This window comes from Botryllus schlosseri, chromosome 6, assembly GCF_051294905.1.
Source record: "Botryllus schlosseri isolate E-star chromosome 6, Bs_hap1, whole genome shotgun sequence".
Classification (NCBI taxonomy): Eukaryota; Metazoa; Chordata; class Ascidiacea; order Stolidobranchia; family Styelidae; genus Botryllus; species Botryllus schlosseri.
Window position 1 is genome coordinate 29,878,793 of NC_137241.1, and position 23,201 is coordinate 29,901,993.

The window sequence follows — 23,201 nt, forward strand, 5'->3', positions numbered from 1 at the left end:
GATATGGCACTTGGCGTAATCGTAACCTACCCTCAGTGCCTAGTACTTCAATAAAAACATGCCAAGCGCCGAATGCAACATGTCAAATTCACAATTCTCGCTCATATTTAGTGAAAGATTAACTTTCAAATTCAATAATACAGTATATACGCATCACTATCATAATATGATCGTTATTACATTTCTAATTCAAACTTCATCGTTGGTTTGCAATGTTATTTTCAATACTCTACTACTTGCCGAGGATTACCCTTGACAATTGTCGGCCAAAAATATTCTTGATTATTTCGATATGAATATATTATTTAATTGTATATTGAAGTTCTGTACCTAGAAGAGTCTAAATAACGTGTCATTACAGGCGATTTGGAGCGACGCGAAGATGACCGCGCCCTCAATCCAGTTGTCAGCATCATGAAACCCATACTGAGGTTTCTGCAGCTACTGTGCGAGAATCATAACGCTCATCTGCAGGTTAGTTACGCTTGTTGTGGGATCAGATTTATATCGATTCGAGAATGGCGAAAGTCGTGAAGTAACCGAAGTTGGGCACAATGATTGGAGTACTCGAACCTGAGTCGAGTATTAATTCTAATGATTATATGTTCTATGACATAACTGTGAAGTGAGGATGAACCAAAGAATTGTCACACCATGCAATGAAATAGGTATGGTAAAAAAATACCAAATTAGATTTAATGTGATGTAGGACGGGCATTTTATTCTTTGTGGTCGTATAAAACATAGATATTTGAACATTCCACGTCATCTATACTGTTATAAAGTGAATGCTGTCTTAATGAGTTCCCAACTCAAACCATATTCTCGATTCGGAATCAACCACTCAGGTACCCAATTTTTACCAATATTTGGCAGTTTGACGATTAAAATATGATCACATGTAATACTTTGCACGGTTGTAACATTGGCTCCTGTATTTCATGGTTTACATGATAAAATCATGAATGAAATATATAAAAAACAATTTTCAAATAAAATAAATCTCCTGTTTCAGAATTATCTTCGCTGCCAATCGAACAAGACGAATTACAACTTGGTCTGCGACACGTTAAAGTTCCTGGACTGCATCTGCGGCAGCACCACCGGCGGGCTAGGCCTGGTCGGGCTGTACGTCAACGAAAACAACGTCGACCTGATCAATCAGACTTTGGAAAGCTTGACAGAGTATTGCCAAGGACCGTGTCACGACAACCAGGTGACTTTTTCCTGTTCTGTTTGGAGAAATAATTTTAACAGCGCGTTATTTTCAGAACGCAATCGCGAGTCACGAGTCAAATGGTATCGATATCATCATAGCTCTCATTTCCAATGATGTCAATCCTCTCGGGAAGCACAGAATGGACTTGGTCATGCAGCTGAAAGTAAGTTGGATGAGAGAGAGAAAGACTTATATTTTCATGCAACCTAAATAACCAGCGAACAAATAGCAACAATAATGATAATGAGCTTCTTGGGGGTACAGTACTTCAATATACAATTGAATAGCATATTCATATTGACATGAACCCGAATATTTTCGGTTGACACTCGTCAGGAGTAATTGTCAGCAACTAGTAGAGAATTGGAAAGAACATTGTATATCAACCACCTGGGAATAGTGCATTGAACGCTCTCTCATTTGAAATTTCATGCTGGTGACGTCATATTTTGTGATACGATTGTTAATATGCAGAGTTCTTTCTAATTCTCTACTAGTTGCTGACGACTACTCCTGACGAGTGTCAGCCGAAAACATTCGGGTTCATTTCGATATGAATATACTATTCAATTGAATAATGATAAAGAAAAAAACGCGAACACGGAATCAGAATTGTACGAACTACCGCGCAACCAGAACTAGATCTAATGTCTTTTAAAAATCTGCAAATAACTAATTTAAATGCAACCAAGTAGATCCAATTACAAGCAATACATTGATTTTTTATTTTTTATCGGAATCGGATTTTCTTCCCACCACGAACATCGGCACAAGTTTGAAATGATCGGTTTTCAAGTGTTTCATAGTTGTTCGGTGACTATTTCTTTTAAATGAGCAACTTTAACTAAATCCGCAACTAGAATTATAACTACTCAGAAACAAGTAGCTAGGTTAGTTGACCATCAATTAACTAACTTGGTAGTGTGTTAAAGTATGTAAACATACACTTTTTGCGACAGAACAATGCCAGCAAGCTCCTGTTGGCGATCATGGAGAGCCGTCACGACTCTGAGAACGCAGAAAGAATTTTACGTAACATCAACGCCAAACAGCTGGTGGCCGTCATCGAACAGGCCTACACGAAGGTTGGATTTGTTTAACAGCGATCTATTTTTATGTTTTTTTTCATCTGTCTGTCCTCTTTCAGGGCCAACGTCTTGCTGAGGAGGAGGCCATTTCTGGCGGTTCCATTTCGCGAAGCAACCAGGTAATAATTTTTCTTTTTGTTCGAGATTCCGAGTCTGAAAAGTACGGAAAATTCTGCTATTTCACATATTTTGGTTAGAATTCCTCATAAAATCCGACTTTCAAAAAATTTGTAATATCCGGATTCACCTTGGGGTCATATGCCTTTTTTCTGACTTTCTTTCTTCAATTTCCCAAATAGGCCGTTACTAAGTCTGGGCGAAGGTGTGGACCATATTTTTTAAATTTAAATTTAATAAACGGCTTCCCAAGTTTTCAGAATTGAGAATTGAGTACCCATTCCAAGTATATCTGAATTCAACAACTCTATTCTCATTCAGAAAAACTGTGTAGCTATCTGTCTAATTTTGAAAAAAATGTGTGACTCTAATTCTAATTCTTATGTAATTTGAAGAAACTGTATAGCTATATTTTTAATTCTGATCTAATTTTGGAAAAAGTGTGTAGCCATAATTCTAGTTCTAATCTAATTTGGAAAAGCTGAATTTTTCCGATGTTGGCCAACCCCAATTCCTTTTCATTCAGATGGATCTAACAGGCGATGGTTCGCCGCGTGCCGTGGGCCATAACATCTACATCCTGGCCCACCAGCTGGCCCGCCACAACCCCGACCTGACCGACGCGCTGAAACCCAGTGGCGGCGGTGGCATCTCGCCCACCGGCACCGAAGCATTGCAGTATTACCAGAAGCATACTGCTCAGATTGAGGTAAATCCAGGGCTCTTTGGATTTGAAATATTAGTATTTATGGTGGGAAATTCTTTAATTATTGCTAATTATAAATATAAAACTGCCCACCAAAAATACTATTATTTCAGATAAAAAATTTTGTTACTCCAATAACTTTGCTTTTACTAGTTGGAATTGAGCCAATTTTGTCATGAATCGTTTTTACGTAACTTAACAAGTTCACACGGAAGTCAGTGTGATTTGAAAATAAGTTATTTTTGATTAACCGTAGTGTGCAGTAGTAGGACTGATCAAAAATAACTTTTTTCCGCAATTTTAATTTAGATGCCAAGATATTGTTAGGTTGCATAAAATAACGCTGTACACCAAAATTTGCTCAATTCCAACCAGTAACTGGTCGGGATTATTGCGTTTTAAAACTTCACTGGTTTTATCTTTTACTGATTGGAATTTCACTGACTTTACATCAGTGTTGGGATCAAGTCACTACCTTCGAGTCACGAGTCATCTCGAGTCATTGCACATTTTGACTCGAGTCAAGTCAAGTCAATCGATTTTCAAGGGTGACTCGAGTCAAGTCAAGTCACTCGTTTTTAATAGGTGACTCGAGTCAAGTCGAGTCAAGTCAAGTCACGAGTCAACTCACGATTCGAGTCAAATTGAATTTTCGAAGCATATGTGATGACCCAACTGTGTGACTGTGTGCTAACTGTGTGAAGGATGGATTAATTGGCCATTTATCTTGAATCAAATGACGATTATAAAGTTAAATATTCATGCAAAAAGGTGTTGCATAGCTCACGCACACGTAGAACTGATAATAACTGCATAGCTACATGCTACAGTCTGATTTTATCAGCCAATATAGAGGATCGAATACGAAGCCTCGAGAAGTTGAACAAATTGATGTGGTACAATAGGAACTACCCACCTTCACCTCTGTGAGAATATAAAGACATAAACTATACTCGTTCGATTTAAATCATACAAGAGTGTTGTTTAAGGTGCGCACTGCGCAATGTAAGCACTAAGCTGCCTAAGAAACAGAGATACGATGCGATTAGATAAATCTACTGCTACTACGACAAAGTAGGTGTGATGGTTTCGCAAGCGGTCAATTTATTTGTGATGTAACAATGGATGATCAGTGAAACGTTGAGTCAAGTCAAGTCAAGTCATACGAAAAAGGTGACTCGAGTCTGACTCGAGTCAAGTCATGACTCGAGTCATCCCAACACTGCTTTACATTATACTGGTTTTACATTTCACTGGTTGACTACTGGTTTTACATTTTACGAATTGAAATTTACCTGATTCTACACCTTACTGATTGAAATTTCACTGATTTTACATTCTAATGGTTTAAGACTGGATTTGCATTTCATGAATTGAAATTTCACTGATTCTACACATTACCGGTCAAAATTCCACTAGTTTACTACTGGTCTTACTTTTTACTGGTTGAAATTTCACTGGTTTATTATTGGTTTTACATTTTACGAGTTCAAATTTCATTGATTCCTCATATCACTTCTGATTGTACTTTCATTCTTTTGACATTTTACTAGTTAAAATTTCACTTGTTTAAATTTCAAATCGAAATAATTCAACTTTTATTGGTTGGAATTGACCATATTTCTGTATTTAGCGTTTTTCCAGGTGACCCAACAATATGTGGGGGTCTAAAGTGAGTTTTTTAAAATAATATATGGTGTTGAATAGTATATTCATATTGAAATGAACCGAATATACGATCCAATTGTATATTGAAGTTCTGTACCTCCAAGAAGCTCTACAAATGTATTGTGTTATGTATCAAATCGAGCGCTTTTCTAGATTGTGAGGTCTGACCGAGCTATGGAGCAGATCGTTTTCCCTGTGCCGCACGTTTGCAGTTATCTCACTTCGGAAACCATGGCCAAGTCTGTTTATTTAAGCTCTTATCGGAGCTGGTCGTTTTCTTAACTACCGTTGTATCGACAGCGTGGAGAAAAGCACGGACCGAGACGACCAGGGCAGCAAAGTGGGCGGCTTTTTTTCAAAAGTCGAAGACATGTACCGGGAGATGGTCTGGCAGAAGAAACTAAGAGGTATTGCTACAGTGTCATGTCTCGTCAGAACAGGTCAAAGTAGTTAGCGTTGATACTCAAGTATACGTAGAAGTAACGCTGCAACTTTCTACTCAGTTCCAAGTAGAAGTAGCAATTTCCGTGATAATACCAAACTGCACAAAACAATGTCTTCATATTTTCAATTTGTTCACTATAACTTTTGACTGACTGTCATCATTTCAATAAGAATACATTCATATTGAAATACACCCAAATGTTTTCGGCTGACACTCGATTATTCGAAATTTCATGCATTTTATATCATATTTTGTGACACGATTGTTAATATCCAAAGCGCTTTCCGATTCTCTACAGCTGACAATTACCCCTGCCGACCGTCAGCCAGAAATATTCTGGTTCATGTCAATATCAACATATTATTCAATTGTAAATTGTCAATATTGCCACGAATCAGATTTGAAATATACTTTTTTCAGAATATAAGTCGCTGTTCTGGTTCAGCCGTCACATATCGCTGTGGAGCACGGTCTCGTTCAACCTTATCATCATCATCAACCTTCTCGTCGCGTTTTTCTATCCTTTCGAACTCAAGACTTATCATTGTAAGAAGTTGATATGCTCAAATCTAAAGTTGGACGGCTAGAAAATTTTCCGCTTTCCGAATTAGATTAGAATTAGAACTATAGCTACACAATTTTTTTCAAATTAGATTACTGGGCAATTCCATACACAGACAAACGATGTTCACATCACTACCTCTTCAAATCTCCTGAAATTCGGTACACGCAGAGATGAGCTTATTCCAAACAGGATGAACTTTATTTTATGAAAATTGGACTTTGGGGTCAAAAGTTACGTCACTTTGAAAATTGACAATTTTCTGCTCATTTCGGGTCTGCACATCTCAGGTTTTATCAGTGAAATATTCAAGAAGGTGTAGCTAGATGTTGAACGAGAGTTGAGATACGGCACTTGGATTTATCTGAAGCTTGTCTGATCGTCTATATTTCCAAGTGAAATTTAATACCCTGGAGGTTAGGGTCAAAGGTTAAATTGAGGGGGAAATCTAAATGCAGTCAGGCGTTACACGATTTAGACAGCGGATTGCTCCAAAACATATTAAAATATTTTGGAAAAAACGATCTTAAATGAAAGTTTGCTTCAAGGAGAATTCGTTCATAGCTGTTTGATTTTGGTTTTGAAACTGTAAAGGGATGAAATTGCAGTTTTAATAGCACACTTCATTTGTACATGGAAATGCAGTACTAGTAGGACGTGTTCGGACACCGAGTCTGGGGTGTGTGCGAGCAACATGTATGGGGTGTGTTCGGACAGTGTTGCCATTCGGACATCGTATCTGGGATGAGTTCGGACTGTTTTGCCCCTCGGACATCGTGTCTGGGGTGTCTTTGGGACATCATGTTTGGGGTGGGTTTGGACAGTTTTGAAACTAGGATATCGTGTCTAGGCTGTGTTCGTAATGTGTTGCCATTCGGACATCGTGTCTAGGGGGTGTTCGGACATCATGTCTGGGGTGTTAGGATGTGCTGCCACTCGGACATCGTGTCTGGGGGTGTTCGGACATCATGCCTGGGGTGTGTTCGGATTGTATTGTGACTCGAACATCGTGTCTGGGGGATGTTCAGACATCATGCCTGGGATGTGTTCGGACTGTGTTGCCATTCGGACATCGTGTCTGGGATATGTTCGTGCTGCGCCGGACATGCCTCAGACCTGATATCTGCGCACTATTTTTATCCGGACATATGCTTCGGTGCTGATATCTGCGCACTAAATACCTCCAGGCATGGCCCGGACCGGATATCTGCGCGCTTAATGGACGACAGACATGCGTCAGACGTGATACCTGCGTCCTAAATGACGCATGACCTATATGTAGGGTTGCCATACCATCCTTATTTCTAAGATTTGTCCTTATCTTGAAGAGCCACGTCTTAGAAAACTCAACTGTCCTTATTTCTAAGAAATGTCCTGGTTTTCGACTTGTGTCCTTATTTTGTCTTATTTTCAACAACTTCAAAACTTCGATCATTTTCCTCTGGTATCTGTGTTGCAATATCTGCAAGTGCGACATTGACCTGGGAGCCATATGAAAAAGACCCCTATTTCAACTTATATTGATACCCCAAAATACAAGAAGTGTGTAAGCTGCTGCTGAGGATACCTGGGGCATTCCATGCTGACAAAAACCAGCAATCTTTCCCCCCCAACGATTGCACATCGCAATATTCCCCGATTATAACATCGCAAGGAGTTTGCTTCGGCCAGGACCAAGACTACAAGCTTTGTTATTGGAGGTCTTGCTCCATACACTCAAAAATGATTTTGTCTGAACTTGGTGTACAGCCTTTTCCCATATTCGTTGACGCCTCCAATCACAGCGAGGTGAAGAAGTTTGGTTTATCACCCTATGAGGGCCCAAGACCATCGTATTGTTTTTTGGGGGTGGGTGGGTGACGAAGTGCTGTTTGGCCCTGAGTAAAGGTAAACCTAGACATGAGCGGTCGTGAGATCAATGAAGCACTTTCTGATAACAAGGAGTTGCTGGAGCAGATTGTTTCTGGCGAAAGTATGAAAAATGATATGCCACGCCTCGTATAAATACACTATGCACGAAAACGCTTTTAAATGCCAATCTAATTTTTCGACTGTCCTTATTTTTGGGTCCATGTCGATGGCAAACCTGCCTATATGTCTGCGGTTTTTGCTTATATCTGCGATAGCTGGGTATATCCACAGTAGTGATAGCTGGGTATATCCACAGTAGTGATAGCTGAGTATATCCAGCTATCACAGCTATCACTACTGTGGATATGCTCAGCCATCACAGATAACACTACTGTGGATGTGGAATTGTGGATATACTCAGCTATCGCTACAGTGGATATACTCAGCTATCGCAGATATCTATCACCAAAAACCGCAAACATAGAGGTCATATATAGGTCACGCGTCGTTTAGGACGCGGGTATCACGTCTGAAGCATGTCTGTGTCCATTCAGCGCGCAGATATCAGGTCCGGACCATGCCTGGGAGTATTTGGTGCGCAGTTATCAGCTCCGAAACATGTCCGGATAAAAATAGTGCGCAAATGTCAGGTCTGAGGCATGCCTGGCGCAGCACGAACATATTCCAGACACGATGTCCGAGTGAAAACTCAGTCCGAACACACCCCAGGCATGATGTCCGAACAACTCCCTCCAGACGCGATGTCCCAGTGGCAACACAGTCCTAACACACAGACATGATGTACGAACACGCCCTAGACACGATGTCCAAATGGCAACACATTCCGAACACACCCTAGGCACGATGTCCGAGTTGCAAAACTGTCCGAACACACCTCAGACACGATGTCCGAGGGGCAAAACAGTCCGAACTCACCCCAGATACGATGTCCTAATGGCAACACAGTCCGAACACACCCCAGACATGTTGTCCGCACACACCCCAGACTCGATGTCCGAAAACGCCCTACTACCACTGCGTTTCCATGTACAAATGAAGTGTGCTCTTAAAACTGCAATTTCATCACTTTACAGTTTCAAAACCAAAATCAAACAGCTATGAACGAATTCTCCTTGAAGCAAACTTTCATTTAAGATCGTTTTTTCTAAAATATTTTAATATGTTTTGGAGCAATCCGCTGTCTAAATCGTGTGACGCCTGACTGAATTTAGATTTCCCCCTCAATTTAACCTTTGACCCTAACCTCCAGGGTATTAAATTTCACTTGGAAATATAGACGATCAGACAAGCTGCAGATAAATCCATGTGCCGTATCTCAACTCTCGTTCAACATCTAGCTACACCTTCTTGAATATTTCACTGATAAAACCTGAGATGTGCAGACCCGAAATGAGCAGAAAATTGTCAATTTTCAAAGTGACGTAACTTTTGACCCCAAAGTCCAATTTTCATAAAATAAAGTTCATCCTGTTTGGAATAAGCTCATCTCTGCGTGTACCAAATTTCAGGAGATTTGAAGAGGTAGTGATGTGAACATCGTTTGTCTGTGTATGGAATTGCCCTACTATTAGAACGGTAGCTATAGATTTTTCAAAGTAGATTGGAATTGGAATGATGGCTACAATTTTTTTTCCAAGTTTGATTCGAATTAGAATTATAGCAACACAGTTTTTTCTGACTTGGATAAGTATCAGAATGTTAGCTATGGGTACACATTCTTTCCGAGTTCAATCAAAATTGGAATGTTAGGTACACAATTTTTTACAAATTAGATTATAATTATCATTGCTGAATTCGCTAAAACTTGGAAATTGAATTCAAGTCCGATTTGGAAAGAATTTTAACAAAAATCAGGTTCAATTAATATCAATGCGGAGCTACTTCACATAAGCAAGAGAATGGCAAACGCACACCAAGCTTGGCCCCTTTCCCACGATACAGTTCCCTGTAGCATTTTCAGGATAACAAGAAATTAGATTAGAATTAGAGCAAAGAAACATTTCACAAATTATACTAGAATTAGATTATCGGCATTTTGCTTTAATTAGTCAAGTTAAACAGTTAGAAATATCTAGTTGTACAAGTCTGCCTAAAACAAACCGCATAACATAACAAATTTGTCGTTTACAGTTCTCAACGATCAGTTCTCTCTCATTCTGTGGCCCGTGATTCTCTTGTCACTGGCGGCAGTCACCAACCCGGTGGCAGTTCGATGCCTGGCGCTCTCCGTTATGATGAAGGCCATCTTTTCCATCGGAGTTCAAAATGCGTTACTCGTGCTCGGGGTTTTCAATGTAAGTCCCATTCATATTACTACAGACTACTGAATTTTCAAAAATTCGCAACTGGATCTAGAACTGCTCACTTTGAAAATCCGCTTCGAACTAAAACACGATGGACTAGGTTCAATTTGGTGTTTGCAATCGGAGAGGTTTTGTCCTCCAAAACCTGAGTTGTAAAGACTCGAGTCACAATTTTCTGATGACTCGACTCTAGTCATTTTTTGAAAATACGGAAATGACTCGACTCGAGTCAATCTGTGTATAAACTCGACTTGGACTCGAATCATTGCGCATGACTCGAACCGAGTCATATGACTCGCGACTCAGACGGCCAAGACCGACATTTCATTGTGATTTCGAAAAATAGTAAAGTGACCACACCGTTGAGATTTTGTCTATTGTCACTGGTACTTGAAAATGCGACCATAAACTGCTAAAAGTGAGGAAAACGAGTATATTATAAATGCGAACCATTCGATATCACCAAACAGAGTTATAAAAGTGGGTTGAACAAGACTTTGACTGAAAACTGAGCAGTCAACACAATGTCTTGGACTCGAACTCGAGTCATAATACGATGACTCGGACTCGACCCTCTGCACGCTGATACTGACTCAGACCTGACTCGGTGGTGAATTGAAAATGACTCGACTTGACTGGAGTCAGAACTATAAAAGTGAGATTGACTTGTGACTTCAATCTAAGGTGGCAGAATATAGGAGCTGCATATAACTGTTCCATCAAAAATAGTCTGATTTTCCGACATATTTTTCTTCACCAGTTGTTGAACCGTTTCGTATATCTGGTGAGTTACGTCGGCAATAAAGGCATATTCACGAAAGAAAAAGGCTTGATGCCAATTTTATGCGACGCCCAGTTCCTGCTGCACGTGTCACATATCATGTTCTGCTTTCTGGGACTGATCGTGGACGAACTATTCTACAGCATACTGGTGAGTTAGTTTTTATGTCGATTGAAATTCTAGCCCTGGTTTTGCATGTAAAATTCAAAACTATCAAGTAGATGTGTATGTAGTTCGGTGAGTTATTTATTCGACACGATTGAAACACGGACTTGGCTACCCCATGAAATTGGTATGTTGTCTGAAAAAATGACGCACACCGATTTTGGATCAATTTCTACCCGAAGAGGTAAAATTATTGATTTGATGTTGAAAATTCATGATTTGAAATAATAGTATTTACGGTGGGTGGATCTATAATGTATAATGAAAGAATTTGTTAACATAAATACCATTTCCCAAATCCAAATTTTTGCACTCCAGCAGTATGCGAGTATGCAAATCTTACTTGGTGACTCTGGAAAAGTAGAAGTATATCATTATTACTGTCCAGCGACAACTTGAAATGGTTCAACCGTCTTTTACCATCAAATTTTGCTTGACCTTTGCAGCTGTTCGACCTGATATACGGTGAAGAAACTTTGCTCAACGTAATAAGAAGCGTGACCAGGAACGGGCGGTCCATTATCTTAACTGCGATGCTGGCGCTCATCCTGGTCTACATGTTCAGGTGAGTCTATTGCCAATTGTAAACGTCTAAATTCAATTTGAAGAGAAGCTTCGTTTGGACAGTACTCCAGCATACCATTGGATAATGTATCCATTATCGTTGTTCAACTATGAAAAAAAATTCAAATTTTATTAGTTGGTTGATAAAATTGTTGGGTTGCCTAAAAATGCTACATATCGATTTTGGCTCAATCTGAACCTGTAGGAGCGGAGCTACATAAGTAAAAAAAACTTGGGATTTATTTTAAAATAAATGACAAGTTTATCTTTCAAGTTATATTGTTAAAATTGTCATTCTGTGTAGAAAAACGATGCATTGCTAATTTGGTTCAATTCCCACCTGTTAACGCAAAGCTGTTGGAGAATAAAATTTTGGATTTCAAAAAATTTACAAATACGGTAGGAAATGGATTCAATTAGCAATGCAGCAATTTTAGACACCCCAACAATTTTGTCAGGTATCGAGTAAATTTGAAAAAGAGTTGTTTTTGAACAACCCTAGTACTCTTATTGAGACAAACTCGCATATTTTCGACTGATACTGACCAGCCTTAATGGTCAACAATTAATACACCATATCAGCCATTCAATTTGCTACTAATTTCAGCATCGTCGGCTACCTCTGTCTTCCCCACGATTTCGTGACCAAGGTCACTCCTCAAGTGAGGCCCGATGTTTCAGATGCAAACGTGCAGGCTCCAACGGGCAGCTCCGTCTGTTCTCAAGATGACGCCAATTGCACAAACAGTAAGTTTTTCCTCATACTGCAGAGTTGGACAGCTTGACAATTAGATCAGAAATCGCATTATTGCTTCACAGTTATTTTTTTCCTAATTAGATGAAAATTAGAATTACTGAATTCCCAAAATCTTTGAAATTGACTGGTTATAATGACTCGAGTATGACTTGAGTCGCGATTTTTTTTTGGTGACTCGACTTGACTCAAGTCATTTTTTGAAACACATATAATATTGACTCAGAGTCAATATTTGTATTGACTCGACATGTACTCGAGTCATTGCGCGTGACTCGAACCAAGTCATATGACTCGAGACTAGGACGGTGAAGGCAGACATTTCATTGTAAATTCAGAGAATAGTGAAGTCACCACATTATTGGTATTTCGTCAATCAGTCCTGATACTTGGAAATTAGGGCCAGAAACTGTTAAGGCTGAGGGAAATTACTGAATTGTGAGTGCAAGATATTTTATGTCACTTGAGCAGAGTTGAAAAAGTGGGTTGAACTGAAAACTGAACCGTGAACACAATGACTCGGACTCGAGTCAAAAACTATGACTCAAACTCGTCCCTCTACTCACTGACTTGGACTCGTTGGCGAAACGAAAATGACTCGACTTGGCTTGAGTCAAAATGATAAAGTGAGACTTGTGACTCGGAACCGTGTGACTTGCTTACAACCCTGGAAATTGGGTTATATTCCGAATTGGACTGAAATAAAGCCTGGCTCGTCTCACACTATACAGTTGTGGTGTAACAAATTAGATTAGAATTAAAATGAGTGAATTTGCGAAAACTTTGGAAATTGAATTTTGAATTAGCAAGAAATGAACCTTGGCCCGTTCCGCAATATACATTTCGCTTATCACAAATTAGGTTTAAATTATTATAATAGCTACACAGTTTAATTTCCAAATTAGATTAGTATAAGATTACCGTCATTTCGCTCTAATTGGAAGGAAAAGTAGTCTCAAAAATGGATGAAGTACAAGTAGAAGTAGTGGAAAGTGTTGTTTACTTGAGTAAGTACGGAAGTCTAATCTTAACTTGGCTTATCCAGTACAAATCTGAAGTGACTATTCTTATTCCCACTCACCGTAAATGCTATTAATAGGCCGGTCGTACATTGTAAATTTTTTTCAGTACTAAGTTAAGATCATACTTTTAGGGATCATTTCTATAGTGTGTATCTTGATCGTGATTGTTCTAAATTGCGAATCCGAGCCCCGTGATGATGCGAAGAAATCTCGCGGCCTGAGCATGAAGCGAACTCGCCAAGTTATTGGGGAGATTGAAGATTGCGCCTTTGCCTATGGTAGGGGTTGGTCGTGAGATCTTCTGAGCGGTGGCATTTTCAAACTCAATATTTATGCAATAGGACTTTCTCGGATATAATCTCATGTTTTGGATTCATTGAGAAATGCGCACCAAATGTGGCTTGGATTTGTTATAAAACGTTCCAATATCATTGGTAATCGTGGGATTACCCACCTTCAATGCTATTTTTGCAAACCCAAAACTTTCAACCGCAATCACTTCGAATCTACCTGCCGGAAGTGAGCACAAATTTTCGAGCATCGAGCAACAATTTCACGGGGTCGACAGTAAAATTTTTAATTAAAAATATTTTTTATAATAATTTAAAAATGTTCAAACTCTTGAACGTTCACTACTACTGGTTGGAATCAAGCCAAATTTGTTGTGTAGCGTTTTTAGGCAACCTAACAATGTCATCAGTGAATCCCGGGAATCCGGAAATAAAAGTATTTTAATCAGCAATATTGCTGCTATCAGAGATGAAATTAACTAGAAAGGCTGCATCCGGACACACAGTGGTGGTCAGTAAGAGGTATTTCTACTTTTTTAGAGTATCAAGAAGATTTGCAGACTTGCGCCAATTGCTAAATTAGTTTTTAGACTGTGTCTAGTTTTCCGATTTCTCGTCAAAACTTGGCCAAAAACACGTACTTTCTTACGTGCTAGGAAACTAACTATAACTCTGCAATGTAGTAATGTAGGACTTGCGGTTGTTGTAGTTGGACAAAATTATTGGTATTTCGAGCCGTGTAGTGAAATGATACGCTCCTTGCCATTCATAGTCAATTTATCAACGAAAATCATAGTTTCGATACTATGTTCCACTGTGGAAGCCTTGAAACCTAGATTGGTCGTATCACAGCATGCAAAACATGTAATACAAAGCTAGGCACGATACTGGAAATGATATATCTGTGAAGTCGTGATCAATCCACAGCATTGTCACAAAGTACAATGAAATAGGTATTGTCGTGAAAATACAAAATTATCATTATTGCGTTGTAGAACTGGCGTTATATTGTTTGTGGTCGCATAAAAGGTACATATTTAAACTTTCCACATTCATAACTGTTATGATATCATTGTGAATGATACTTGATTCAAAACCTAATACTTTATACAGAATCAAATCACTCAGGCACTCGATCTTGCCCATTCCTAGCTAGTTGCAAAAATACATATCAAATTCACAGGTGGTCATCCCTCGCACTGGTTCGCGTCTGTCAACGGGACCGAATCAACCACTGTTCTACAACCACCACCAGCGCAAGACGGCGACGAAGTAGATGAAAATCGGTGCGATACTCTGTTCATGTGCATCGTTACAACGCTGTACGAGGGTATCAGGAACGGCGGAGGTATCGGCGATATTCTACGGAAGCCTTCGAAAGACGTAAGTCCCAAGGAGAAAGCTAGATCGTAATTGTCCGACTACAAAATTATCGGCTTTATCAAATTGGATCACAATTAAAATGATGGCCGCACTAATTTTTTTACAAATCAGGTTGGCTTAGAATGGCTGAATTCGTAAAATCCCGAAAATGAAATGAAATTCCGAATTAAAAAGAAATAAAAACCAAATCAAGTACCAGAAAAGTACCAAAAATCTAATTCACTTCATATCGAGTGTTCAGTTTATTCTTAAGAGCACGAGAATGGCGAATGTATGGGTCAAAGTAGACTTGGTTTACATGATACTGTTTTCCTGTAGCATATTCAGTGAACCAGAAGTTACTTGAAATGAGAGAAACATTTCACATATTGGTCTAATATATAACTTTCAAAATTTCATGACTAATGGCATTCCGAATATGTGTGAATTTAGAATATTACTTCCTTACGGACTACATCTGTTGTGTGATTTTGCAAAATCGATGCGTCTGGTTGCAGGAAGGGATGCGTTTCATGGGCCGTGTTCTCTACGACCTGCTGTTCTTCTTCATCCTCATCATCATCGTCCTGAATCTCATTTTTGGAGTCATTATCGACACGTTCGCCGACTTGAGGTCGGAAAAGCAGCAGAAAGACGACATTTTGAAAAACACATGTTTTATATGCGGTGAGTTGTCCGTGTAGGCTTTTTTGGAGCAGGTTAGCATTTTTAGCAATTATCAATTTTTAAATATTTTTGCGAAGGTCTCGAAAGGAAGTCTTTCGACAATAAAACCGTGTCGTTCGAAACCCACATAAAAGAAGAACACAACATGTGGCACTACCTTTATTTCATCGTCCTGGTCAAAGTGAAAGACCCGACGGAATTCACCGGACCGGAGAGCTACGTCTACAATCAAGTCATGGTTAGTCTCTCTTTTTGGGTTGAGGATACTCAACTAGAACTAGAACAACTCACATTTCAGATCTCGCTACTAAAACTACAACTGGAACTACTCAAATTTGAAAACTGGCAACTAGAACTAGAAATAGCAACTTTTCAAAACTAAAACTACAGCTACTCACTTTTCAGATCTCGCAACTACAACTAGAACTACTCGTATTGGAAAACTGGCAACTAGAAATTAAAATAGTCACTTTTCAAACCTCTCAACTAAAACCACTCACTTTTCAAAACTAAAACTAGAACTACTCACTTTTCAGACCTCGCTACTAGAACTACTCACTTTTCAAAACTAAAACCACAACTAGAATTACTCACTTTTCAAACCTCGCAACTAGAACTCACTTTTCAGATTTCGCAACTACAAATTGAACTACCCACTTTTGAAAACTCACAACTAGAAATTGAAATAGTCCATTTTCAAAACTGGCAGCTAAAGCTGCAACTATTCACTTTGTGAAATCCGCAACCAGAACTAGAACTACACAGAAAAGCAGTAATTGGTAACTACATTAGTAGTTTGTACAAGCCTGCTGTGTCAGAGGGGCAATCCGGACATTGCTGAAAATGTGTAATATTTTCAGCGCAATCTGTTGGATTGGTTTCCGAGAATGCAGGCTATGTCATTACGGGCCGGAGACGAAGCGGAGGAAAATAGCGACGTTCGGACTTTGTGCCAGCAACTGGAACACACGACCACGCTCGTAGCACAACTCTCCAAGCAACTGCAAGTAGGTTTCACATCCAGTGAAACTGAATTTTTGTAATTTTCAGTTATTTTTGGGTGATTTTCTGAATCAAGTATTTAAGTGTCACTCATCATCAAGGAACATAATGTCAGTTCCACATCACATCAAAGATGATTTGATGTTTTTTTGACCATACCTATTTTATTACACTTTTCGACAATTCTTTGGGTTGATCACGACTTCACAGAACTCTCAGTGGCAAGGATCATATCGTTTCCGTACTCGAGTAAATCATCTCTTACTGGCCGACTCGATTTCAAGTACTCAATCATTATGCCCAGCCTTAGAGTTGCGTGTTAGTATTTCCGACCCTTAAAACTTGAAAAATTTGTTGTTCTTTTTGAATTTTCAACCTGCAATCCTCTTCATGATTCGATTTTATCAGGATTTACAAGATCAAGTCACTGAACAACGCAGAAAACAACAACGTCTCAACATCATAAACCCCAGAACGCATCTCGGCTTCCAAAAATAACGCACGAATGCTACCAGATTCGGGTTTCGACATTGGAATATTCTGTAGTTTGTACATGAAATTTCTAACAATTTTCAATCTTCGTGCAACTCTTCATGAAATATCAACCATTGCAGGATTTAGATTTCAAAATATGACACCCGCTCACCTCTGATAGCTTTATTATGTCAACTAGTGTTGTAGATGATCAGTGATTCTTTGCATGATAGCTTGCCTTGCGTTAGTCTATGCGGGCCATCAAATATTGATATTATTGTAAGTATTGTACCGTAATTTCATATTGTACCCTATAAATTTGATGTTTGCTATTTAACTGTACGGTAATTTCATTGTACAAGTCTCAGTCGACGAAATCATGAATTAGATGTTATCTTTGTCGGTAAGAATCGTGTAAGCCGGTATTTCTCTATAAAACTATATTTTCTCTCGTTCATCAAGTTTCTTCGCTTAATTGGGGTTCGGGCAAAATCGAGTATTAATCATAACAGTATGAAATATGTAGAAAGTTAAAATATTATTACCTTGTATGTGACCACAAAAGAATATAATGCCAGTTCCACATCACATTGAAGGTATATTTGTGTTTTTTCGACCATACCTATTTCGTTACACCTTGTGGAAGTGTTGATTAAGTTCCTTGAATAGTTATCTGCTGCACGTTTGCTAATCGTGCCTCCGATATTGTGTGTTTGCACTTTCATATGTTGATTGCTGTTTCAACATTGGTATTTGAGATTGGAACGGAATTTCGTAGAACCCCACTGTTCTCAAACAGAAGGTCGTTTATTTCCGATACCTACTCTACGAGGCAACTTTCGAACCCTTGAAATTCTCATCCATTTCTAGCGTAATTCTTCATCGCGTTTCCATATTTGTTTCCTGCAGAGTCATCCCATGTATATAGCAACAGCGTATGGTTCTTTTGGGCTTGAGGTGTACAAGTGCAATGGACGGAATGTTAATAAAACCTCGCATGGGATATTGTACTGCGTACTGATGCAAGATATAGGAGGCTCAGGCTTTTATAAACTACCGGATATAGAGAACTAGAATTAACCATCTTTACAAATTCACAATGAGCTAAAATAGATTCGGCATCTCGTGAGAGCCGCGTTTGAAATAGGCTTCTGACTCCTAGCAATATCTGCAAGAACACATCACACAACAGAACACTGGTATCACGTCAAACGACACAGGTTTACTAGTTCTATAACTGCATTTAGGAAAACTAACCTGACTCGGAAATCGTGTTTGGCGCTGATGAGCAAAGTGACTGCAGGGAGCGATATTGAACAAAGACGACCCTTTTATTCATAAAAATGGACTTCACTACAGTGCAATATTATATGAAGACAAACAATAGGCCTATACAACATCCCTATTTAAATAAGGTTCTAAATATTTTTGGCTGACATTCGTCAGGAGTAAACATTGGCAACTAGTAGAGAAGTGAAAAGAACCTTGCACACCAACAGCTGTGTCATCATGGCGTTACGATTGTTGATACGCAATGTTCTTTCTAATTCTCTACTAATTGTTGACAATTATCACTGCCGAGCGTCAGCCGATAATATTCGGGTTCATTTCAACGTGATCATATTAGGTATTCAATTGCAGACAAACGAGAACTAAGCATTGTCCATCATGGTTAACAAGTCGTCATCTACACCCGTGTTTAAATTAATGTCGCCAAAGTCCTTTTTAATATCGGACAAATGTTTACTCTGAACCGTTTCCACTTTTATGTTGACATGCTTATCACGAGTTTCAGATTCACACTTTTTATCAACTGTTGCCGGGCGTGCCGCTAGTTCCAGCGGGTCCGGCCCAAAAAGATTGAGGGTGAATAAGTCCGACCGGGGCTGTGACGCGCCCAGTAAATGCCCCAGAAGTTTAGACTCGGCGTCCACAAAGCTAGGTTGATATTCGGCCCTCGATTTTGAGTCCGACATATAAAGATTGAGACCTAAGCTTGTCAGTCTGTCTCCACCTAGATCAGTGCTTGCATCTAAGACCGGTCCTGTAGTATAGTTGACTCCGGACTCAAAATATTCGACCTGGCCATCGTCAATGTAACGAATAGTTCCTGGAACTTCAAATTTTGTCGGAATTTGTGCATTTTTCCCAATTACGAATGATCCATCTTTATTTTGGTCTCCCATTGATATCAAAATTGACACTTTGCTTTTAAGATCGATTAAAAACGATAAAATTGTCTGTTTCGCCAAAATCAATTCGCCGGCTGACATTTGATTACAGTGTTCCACAAAATGTCTGAAAGCAGCTTCCACGGTGTTTTTCAATTCTGGTTTTCCCCCCACAAATTTCAGCATCGAATCTAAATGATTTAGGGACACGTGCACTAATTCCGTCAATCCTCTCGAATTGATCACTTGATGCTTGAAAGTCATGAGCATTAAATCGTACAACTTTTCCATGCTCTCCGGGTCGACTTTCATTATTGAGACGTTGACAAGTTTCTCAAATATGGACGCGAGATCTTTTTTGCTGAACACGGGTTGATTTTTGTAGGCTTCGTGAAGGATATCGCTGTCGAAAGTCTTTGCGATGATGTCACACATAACGCGTGTTCCTTTTTCGAGTTCTACGTCTTGCGTTCGTAATCGCTGATCCAAAACGTACAGCATTTCGCCAGCTAGGTTTAAATACAGCATAGGGGTGGTTTTGTTGGACATTTTTTACTTGTAGATTAATGTCCTGAAAAACAGAAAATTCTGTGCGTTATAGAGAGAGTTCACAGTGCAAAGCTTCAGTTCTAATATTATTTTGAAATAGCTTGAAAATCTATATCTAGCAGAGTGCTTCAGCCGGTTATTCACATATCTCCGCTGTAATGCAACACGAAAAAACAAGGTTTACAGCGTTCCACAGTTGAAGATAGTATTGAAACTATAATTACAGTCGATAAATTATCTCTCAGTGGAGATAGGCTTATAATTTTAGTACCGTACTTGAAAAATCACTACTCATTGAATAATTACAATACTGGATTCAGATTTGAATACTTGGACCATTGTGCCCAGCCATAGTTCCAATTAGAAGAGAGAGTGTTTGAATAAAATATATATATAAAATATTAAATATAATATAGCTCAGTCTCAGTCTAGGGTTGTTGCGACTAGTGCACCATTGGGACAGTTCCCAGACATCATTCAAATTTTGAAGTTTTTGAGAGTCATCATTCCCAAATCCCAATGATATTTGCAATTTTAGAACTTCTTGGAGGTACAAAAGTTCAATATACAATTGAATAGTATATTCAGATTGAAACAAAGATAAATATTTTCAGCTGACCCTTCCCTCAGGAGCTAGTATAACAACAATCATATCACCAATGAGGTCATATTTGGTGATACGATTGTTGATATACAAAGTTCATTTCAAGTCTCTGCTATTTTAGTATGATTAAAATATTCAACTACATAATGAGATATTGAAATTAGTCTCACATGCTCATTCTATATCAAAATGAAACAATTAATGAAGATGGTTCAATCAATGGACACAGTTTTCAAACCTTATAGGCTTCAGTTTTAAATATAGGTGTGTGTCACAGTTACACTGTAACCGAGATCATCATCTGAAACGGGCAATCTAGCTTCTGATTACAATAACTAATTATAAATTCAAGCAAATCTTATGCATTGAATAGGAAATTTGTGTGAAGTCATGATCTACTTCCAAGTTATAACTACATATTTTTGACTATATACTTTTCAGAGAGTTCATTTCCACATGAAGTAGTTTTCATGTGCCTTGAAAAAAATTCTTCTAGTTTTAATTGAATATCAAATTTACCACGTTAGTTCTACTCGAGTAGCAATGCATAATTTCTACCGGCTAGCATCCATGCAGAACTGTGGATACAATTGTTAATAAACTGGACTGAAGCCGACTTAAACATTGGTTTGAGGCTTTGACTGACGGAAACAAAGTTGTTTTGGCAATCACATAGATACGTCCTACTTGAATCAAACGATCTTAGCCTAATCTAAACACCTTGCATAAATTCTATAACCCGTCATTACTGTATACGAAAAGTTGCACATCCCAAGGATATCCCACGACTCAGCAAGTTGTCTTGCAAACGCCAAAACAAAACATATTTTTTCCCTTGCTAAATGCTCCCACCTACTGGATGATATGGATATCCTTGATACCCCACTTCAAATCTTGAATTGTTTCGATTCATAGATTAACTGAATACCCATTAAAATACTGTATATATTTTATATTGATAATTACTTTGTATAATGGTCACAATATTTCGACGAATCTGGAGGAATACAGTTTTTCCTTATATAATGTCGATTTTTGATGGCTGAATGTTAATTGACGATGTCAACGATGTAAACGATGTCACCATAGTGCGCGGCGGTGCCACCGACATAATCAAAATATAATAAATCAATATATCAGGTTTAATAATATTTTCATCGTTTCAAAACATCACAAGACTGCGATACAATGAAAAGATAGGAAGGTATCAAAACAACTTGGAGTAGCCATCAAGATCAGACACCCACCTTAGCCTAGGCGAAGTAAATAAAGAGGCATGCACACTGAATGAAAAGTAATGCAGATAATATAAGACGCAAGCGACAAAATGGGTTGGCATGTGGCGGAGGGCGAGGTCGATGTTAGGTCGTGGTCCGGTAATCCTGAAGACCGGCTAGTATTCATTTAAAAGAAATTACTTGTATTTTGACTTGAATACGGACATGCTCGACGACTGTCGCATTACCAGCGAGCTGTTCCACAATTGGGGTCCGGCATACTTGATAGAGCAATGCGTTTTCTTGTATTCTGTCCTGATTATATGGTAGTTGTTTTTCGTTGACGTGCGTGTGAAGTACTTGTGCGCTTTTGACTCCGAGTTGAAGTAGTCGTTGAAATTTGAGGGACGGTGACCGCAATGCTACAGTGTGCATGCCTTTACTTCGCCTAGGCTACTGATATTAAAGGCTATCCGACAGTCGACGAGCATGTCCACATTCAAGTCGAAATACAAGCAATTACTACTAAATAAATACAGTCCATCCTCAAGATTACCGGACCACGACTGACCTATCGATCTCGCTTCCCATGACATGCCGCCCTATTTCTTGTCGCATTCTTTTTCTATACTATCTTCTTTACTTTCATTCAGTGTGCATGCCTCCTCTTTACATCGCCTAGGCCAAGGTGGGTGTCAGATTCCATAGACTACTCCTTGTCGCTTCGACATCTTCCTGTCTTTTCATTGTATCGCATTTTTGTGGTGTATTGAACTGATAAAATTGCTAATAAACCAATGATGATGATGATGATGATGATGATACTCCAAGTTGTTTCGACACCTTCCTATCTTCTCATTGTATCGCTGTCTTGTGATGTTTTGAAACGATGAAAATATTAATAAACCTGATTGATGGTACTAATACATGAATTTGGAAATTTCTAGCTTCCTCATTTATCTTAATATCTAGGGCTGGGCACAATGATTCGAGTACTATTGCTAATAAACCAATGGTGATGATACTCGAATCTGAATCGAGTATCATTTTAATGATTCGAGTCGAGTAGTAATTAAAAGACGATTTTTTTCGAGTACTGAAAATAGACGCTCCTCGCAACTGGAAGGTAATTTACTAACGGGAATTATAGTTTTCATACTATTTTCCACCGACGAAGCCTTTAAATCTTGATTGGCCGTGCTGCAGCATACGAGACATTGTACAAAGCTACGAACGTTACTAGAAGTAACGTGTTTCCGAAGTCATGATGATCCCACAACATTGTCACGAAGTGCAATGAAATCGGTATGGTCGAAAAAATATCAAAGTATCTTTAATGTAACGGATGCCAGGCATTATATTCTTTGTGGTGGCATAAAAGGTACATATTTGAAATTAGACATAGTTCATTCTGTTGTGACGTCATAATTAGTGATACTCGAATATTCGACTCGACGCATAAAACGTGATTCAGAATCGAATCACTCGATTTTTCCCAGCCCTACTTATATCATCTAGTCGTGATGATCCAACCTTAGATTAAGAAAAACTAACTAATTCCAAGCTAACTTATCCCCTT

At 38.8% G+C, this 23,201-nt stretch overlaps 2 protein-coding genes, 1 long non-coding RNA gene and 1 other non-coding gene across 17 annotated transcripts in view; 2 read left to right on the forward strand and 2 right to left on the reverse strand.

Moving 5' to 3' along the window:
- Positions 1 to 18,084, forward strand: part of LOC145440621 (inositol 1,4,5-trisphosphate-gated calcium channel ITPR1-like) — a 214,386-nt gene extending 196,302 nt beyond the window's left edge. For all 14 annotated transcript variants that reach the window (XM_080318286.1, XM_080318284.1, XM_080318283.1 and 11 more), the window contains 18 exons: positions 362 to 474; positions 1,016 to 1,216; positions 1,272 to 1,382; positions 2,179 to 2,304; positions 2,367 to 2,426; positions 2,951 to 3,133; positions 4,952 to 5,037; positions 5,099 to 5,205; positions 5,664 to 5,789; positions 9,808 to 9,971; positions 10,741 to 10,911; positions 11,373 to 11,491; positions 12,098 to 12,237; positions 14,740 to 14,939; positions 15,437 to 15,605; positions 15,683 to 15,843; positions 16,466 to 16,612; positions 17,016 to 18,084. In XM_080318286.1, the coding sequence (XP_080174412.1) occupies positions 362 to 474; positions 1,016 to 1,216; positions 1,272 to 1,382; positions 2,179 to 2,304; positions 2,367 to 2,426; positions 2,951 to 3,133; positions 4,952 to 5,037; positions 5,099 to 5,205; positions 5,664 to 5,789; positions 9,808 to 9,971; positions 10,741 to 10,911; positions 11,373 to 11,491; positions 12,098 to 12,237; positions 14,740 to 14,939; positions 15,437 to 15,605; positions 15,683 to 15,843; positions 16,466 to 16,612; positions 17,016 to 17,105 (2,474 nt within the window). In that variant the 3' untranslated portion in view covers positions 17,106 to 18,084. The remainder of the gene's footprint in view (positions 1 to 361; positions 475 to 1,015; positions 1,217 to 1,271; positions 1,383 to 2,178; positions 2,305 to 2,366; positions 2,427 to 2,950; positions 3,134 to 4,951; positions 5,038 to 5,098; positions 5,206 to 5,663; positions 5,790 to 9,807; positions 9,972 to 10,740; positions 10,912 to 11,372; positions 11,492 to 12,097; positions 12,238 to 14,739; positions 14,940 to 15,436; positions 15,606 to 15,682; positions 15,844 to 16,465; positions 16,613 to 17,015) is intronic.
- Positions 13,382 to 13,576, forward strand: LOC145442103 (small nucleolar RNA U3). Its single transcript, XR_013915955.1, has one exon. It is a non-coding gene; the product is annotated as a small nucleolar RNA U3 (small nucleolar RNA).
- LOC145440717 (uncharacterized) lies at positions 15,686 to 16,327 on the reverse strand. The gene is made up of 2 exons (XR_013915603.1): positions 16,209 to 16,327; positions 15,686 to 16,114 (listed from the first exon to the last, which is right to left on the reverse strand). It is a non-coding gene; the product is annotated as an uncharacterized LOC145440717 (long non-coding RNA).
- Positions 18,085 to 18,393: 309 nt separating the features above from the next.
- LOC145440684 (protein OSCP1-like) lies at positions 18,394 to 20,487 on the reverse strand. Its single transcript, XM_080318411.1, has one exon. The coding sequence runs from the start codon at positions 19,799 to 19,801 to the stop codon at positions 18,734 to 18,736; it is 1,068 nt and encodes a 355-aa protein (XP_080174537.1). The 5' UTR covers positions 19,802 to 20,487; the 3' UTR covers positions 18,394 to 18,733.
- Positions 20,488 to 23,201: the final 2,714 nt, after the last annotated feature.

Coding starts and splice junctions, on each gene's coding strand:
- LOC145440684 (XM_080318411.1), bottom strand. CDS start 19,801: ATGTCCAACAAAACCACCCCTATGCTGTATTTAAACCTAGCTGGCGAA.